This window comes from Phalangium opilio, unplaced genomic scaffold (genome assembly GCF_054372755.1).
Source record: "Phalangium opilio isolate 3A_F unplaced genomic scaffold, DU_Popi_V2 ptg000039l_1, whole genome shotgun sequence".
Classification (NCBI taxonomy): Eukaryota; Metazoa; Arthropoda; class Arachnida; order Opiliones; family Phalangiidae; genus Phalangium; species Phalangium opilio.
Genome location: NW_028324162.1, coordinates 1,914,320 through 1,919,367, shown reverse-complemented (window position 1 = coordinate 1,919,367; position 5,048 = coordinate 1,914,320). Strand labels below are relative to the sequence as shown.

At 36.7% G+C, this 5,048-nt stretch overlaps 1 protein-coding gene across 1 annotated transcript; it reads left to right on the top strand.

Moving 5' to 3' along the window:
* Positions 1-218: 218 nt before the first annotated feature.
* Positions 219-1,052, top strand: LOC149681108 (uncharacterized). Its single transcript, XM_089834487.1, has one exon. It carries the CDS (start codon positions 219-221, stop codon positions 1,050-1,052), a length of 834 nt encoding a protein of 277 aa, XP_089690613.1.
* The last annotated feature ends 3,996 nt before the right edge of the window (positions 1,053-5,048 follow it).

Here is a 5,048-nt window from a genome sequence, read left to right as displayed (position 1 = left end):
CACTTGAACCCGGACTAATGGGAGAAAACATTAATTTCAACCGATCAGTTTCCGAATCTCTCAGCCCAGCCGGTCGACCGCAGATACTATCACCAAAGGAGCAATTGTTTATGGTTATGGTCAGGCTTAGGTTAGGACTTTTTACCAAGGATTTAGCACACCGTTTCGGAGTGTCAAAAACTACAGTGAGCAGGATATGCACAACTTGGATAAATCACATGTACCTACAATTGGGAGAGCTGAAAATATGGACAAGCAGGGAGAAAATTGATAAAACTATGCCCAAGGAATTTAAAGACTTATACCAAAGTACCAGAGTCATAATTGATGCAACGGAAATAAAATGTGAAACACCATCTTCATTAGTCCTACAATCAAGTACTTTCTCAAATTACAAATCGACTAATACGTGGAAAGGGTTAATTGGCATTAATCCATTGGGTGCAGTAACCTTTGTATCCACTCTTTTCTCGGGGTGCATTTCAGACATCGAGCTTGCGCGCCGATCAGGCTTTACAAGCTTGAAATTTTCTGCAAATGATAGTGTGATGGCTGATAAAGGATTCAAAATTGAAGCTTTATTGAAAGAGAAAGATGTTAGACTAAATATTCCAGTCTTTCTTAAAGACAAAAAACAGTTTACGAAAGAAGAAATTGAACAAAATGAAAAAATCGCTCGTCTCCGTATTCACATTGAACGAAGAATACAAAGAATAAAAGTGTACCACATATTTGATCGGCCAATTCCATTAAGCCTAGCCTCAGTCCTTAATCAGTTGTGGAGCGCAGTGGCGCTAATAACAAACTTTCAATGTCCTATTAAAAACGACAAAGAACATTCCGATGATTACAATCTTGAAATTGAGCCTTGCGTTAACTTGGATGATATTTTAGAAACCTCTGATGAACTTGAAGATAATGGGTGTGAAGATGAAGATGACATCGATTCGGAGCAAGAAGTTGGATTATCTAAAAGTGCAGAATGGTGTGTAGTTTCGGACATTCAAGAAACTGGAACAAATGATTTAAAAAAAACTATGAGAAAGAAATAATTTCGATATTTGTAAACGAGATCTTTATTCTTGAGGTGTTTTTATCACAGTATGTTATCTTAACCTATCTGAGGTAACATGGAATTAAAATAGAAATAATCCAATTTTTTGAGGCTTAACTGCCATTTTTGTTTGTTAAACCTAATCCTAAATATAATTAATCCCTTTGGAAAATAGTTAACAAAGTCACACCACTGAAACCCTGTCAAGGCCATTTGCCCAAGCGTTTGTTGATAATAACGGTGGGACTCTACTAGATGCAGTTCCCCATCTTCATAGCTCATACAAAATCCATTGCTGTGTATGTCATATGGTGGATTTTCTTGAGGGTCCTAGACTATTCCGTCTGGAGATGTACCGAGCCAGGGTCTTTTCAAGTCCACTACCAAACCACATTGGTAAACTGAAACGCTGTGACCATGTAGAGCCATTTGCTCCTTATATTTCAACAAGGCAACAGATTCGAAACTTTTACCGTACTTTATAGCTGGGACGTTGTCTAGATTTTTAACCTGGATAAGGTTTCTCACCCCCACTTCCGTCCAAGGTTTCCGACGCTGCAAAACGGTGCCAAACTTTGAAGAAGTTAACCTGAGACTTCGGGCTTCTTTCCAAATATCAGGGTTGTTTTTTGTTTGAGCTCTAGAGCAGTGTTCTAGTTGCCGGGCACCAAAAAGTGATATGGTGAGTCATTTTGGAAGTAAACACAGAAATAATTGATCATTTAAGTGTAAAATGAACCTTTAATGCGTTTCAAAAATGTTTGGTGATTTACCGCCGTTATTTACCAGTAAATTGCCATTGTAAAATTGCGGTAAGATATAAAACGGTAATTTACTCGGTATTTGGTAAATTACTGGTAATATACGGACGGCAAATTACCGACTCACATCTCTATGCGTTACGCTTACTAGTGGCAATATTTCGATATTATAGTACTTCCATCTAATACGTACTATCTTGTTTAACCTTTTTTATGGCATTGTAGAATCAAGAATTAATTTACTATAAGAGTGCCTAAGTCAATAGATTTTACGCTTCTACTCTTACGCCGGTGTTAGTGGACAAATAAGCCCCACCCCTTTCATGTCCGTCATTGTTCTGCGCTTTCCTATTGGATCCCGTCGGGATAGGTCATACAGACGCGATTGACGTATTCCGAATACAGAAAAAAAACCTCGAGCAAAGTAAACAGAAAATGGAGGCTGCCAGCGGTGCTCAAACGGTTTGGGAATGGTTTTTAATTGGCATTAACAAGTTAGCTAAAGGTTTTGAACCTAACTTTATTTATTTTGAATACGTGTCTCTACGTGAAAATCGTTCGTTCTATAATTATTTCTAAATCGAATCAAGTGTACTATACTTATGATTTCGTGAGTTCCAAAAACCAAACCAAGGCTTAACGAAAAGGTAAAAGAGATAGCTGGTGGAAAATATAGAGTAAGATAAAAAATAAGTCCCGCCTTGGTTTCCAGCCTCCCCCACCCATGAGGGGGATTGTCGACTATCGCGCGCACACCGGACGCCTTTTTAGGCCTTCTTATAATAAATTCCTTCTTGGTAGAATATAACACTGTTTTTGGGTAGAAAAACTGATGGTTCGTCGATCGTGTTTTCATGGCAATTTTGGCTTTTTTCTAAGGCGCTCATGCATGGGCTCATTACAGCCAAGTTATAATTAAGAGTTATGTGAGTTGGATCGTATTTTAATAAAACCCAGTTACTAACTTGAAAAACCAACCCTTAAGCTACCCTGCTCCAGGTTACCGTTATTCCTTTTAGCTTTTGGAAGAGCTTGTTTAAATTTATGGAAAGGTTAGCGGACTGAAAACACTAACATTTTTCGCGCGAGAATTAAATGCCATTGGTTTGTGGGTCGACGTTGAAAAAGCACTTATTTTCAATTAGAATTCAGGTGGATCGCTCAAGTTAAATTTGAACCTTAAACCTTTTAAAGGGTTGCGCGCGCTATAATCCTGCACTAAGTTTCAAATTTTTTTTTTGAGAGTCGCAACAAATGACTCGCTCCGTTAAGGCGCTAAAGAGATCTGATTTTATATTATTTTTTATCTGGCTATATCCAGAGCTTTTCAAAGGCCAAAGTTCTCGTCCTTTCAGGGGCTAAACCCTCACTTGACTTGTTATACGCGCTGACGTACTAGGTTTTTTACCTTTTAAAGTTTCTACGAAAACGAAAACAGGTTTGTCATTCAAGAATCAAGAACCGTTGGTATGGGTTAGCTAGGCCCATACCACGGTACCACGGAAAATTTACCCTTTTTCAGCTACTCGTTTTTCGTTTTGGTAAAAAACCCCAAAACATGCGCCGTCATCCATTTCTCAAGATTTGTTTGCCTCTCCCGCCTACTTGCTTGCAAGAATTTACAAAATTACAAAAGGTGAAATACATTATAAAACGTGAAATACAATACAAAGCGTTATAAAATGACAAATCAAAAAATTAATACAACTAAAATACAATTAAACAAATTCAAACATTAAACTAAATTTAAACCCAATTTTAGAAATTTAACACTCCATATTTAGGTTTATTGAGGTTGTGAATAGATTAGCCGTTAATATTAACCCTGATGAGGTTTAGGTTAGAGCTTACCTAAGATCTGATCACAAAATCTATTCAAACGATAGTATAGATTCTCGATGAACTCATGGGCGCAATGCTACTTTTTTGTCCGAAAAACTCGCAAATACTAGTGTCATTGCTTAGTCAAGAGGACCGAAATAAATCGAGACTAAAATTACAAGCCTTTAACACGTATAGATAATAGACAGATTAAGTAAAGGGCGAAAATACGTCTGTAAGCTCAAGCTCACTTTATGTAATAGAGATATGATTTCGTATAGCTTAAGCTTATAGTGATGTTAAATATCACGGGAATTAATGATCATGTGCGCCCGAACATAAAATTAGGAATCAAGCATCTTGTTTAACCTCTCTCTTTAAAGCATCCCTTTACCATTACATGTGGCGTTTAAAGTGTAAGTTTAGGTGGGGTGAAACTCCCCAACTAAACGTCACAGCTTAAGGCAATCGAAAACCTTGCCTTATACCATTCTCCTATTCTGTAAAGCTATATGCTCGGTATCTACCGTGAGAAAGTTCGGGAATTTGGACTAAAATCCGAGATAATCTGTTTCCCACCGTTATAATATGGGATGGAAACATAAAATTCTGCGAGACTTCTCGATTTTATAAAATATTACACTAAGATTCTTAATATTCGTAACGATTCGCGAAATACTTCGAATATTTACATCATACTCTTCATATTCTCAGTGTACTCTTCGTATTACATGTATTACACTTAATACACCATACTTTGCAATATTTCAATATTTCGAATATACTTCACATAACTTTTCGATATTTTTTAATACTTTAAATATTACAAAACCAAATGTACACCTACTTCACGTAGTGGCTACCCCCTCGGGTTTGGGGCTATTATCGTTCAATTTCGGGGTTTTTTCCGTTCCTTTTCAGGGCTATTAACTTTCAATTTCAGGGCTATTAACGTTCAATTTAGAGGGTTTTATCTTTCAATTTCAGAGCTATTATCGTTCAATTTAGGTTTTTTTTTCGTTCAATATCACGGCTATTAGCATTCAATTTAAGGTGTATTATCGTTCAGTTTTAGGGCTATTATCGTTCAATTTCGGATTTTTTTCGTTCAATTTAAGGGGTATTATCGTTCAGTTTTGGGGCTATTAACGTTCAATTTAGGGGGTTTTATCATTCAATTTCAGGGCTATTAACGTTCAATTTCGAGATATATATCGTTCAGTTTCGAGGTTATTGTCGTTTTATTTCGTGGGTTTTATCGATCAGTTTAAGCCCTATTATCGTCCAGTTTCGGGGATTTAACGCATAACTTTGAGGCTTTAATCTACCCATTTTGGGACATTTAACCAGTAATATTGAAAAGCCATTTGATAGGTAATATGAAAAAGTCACGTTTAAGATGTCTTTCTAAA

Coding starts and splice junctions, on each gene's coding strand:
- LOC149681108 (XM_089834487.1), top strand. CDS start 219: ATGTACCTACAATTGGGAGAGCTGAAAATATGGACAAGCAGGGAGAAA.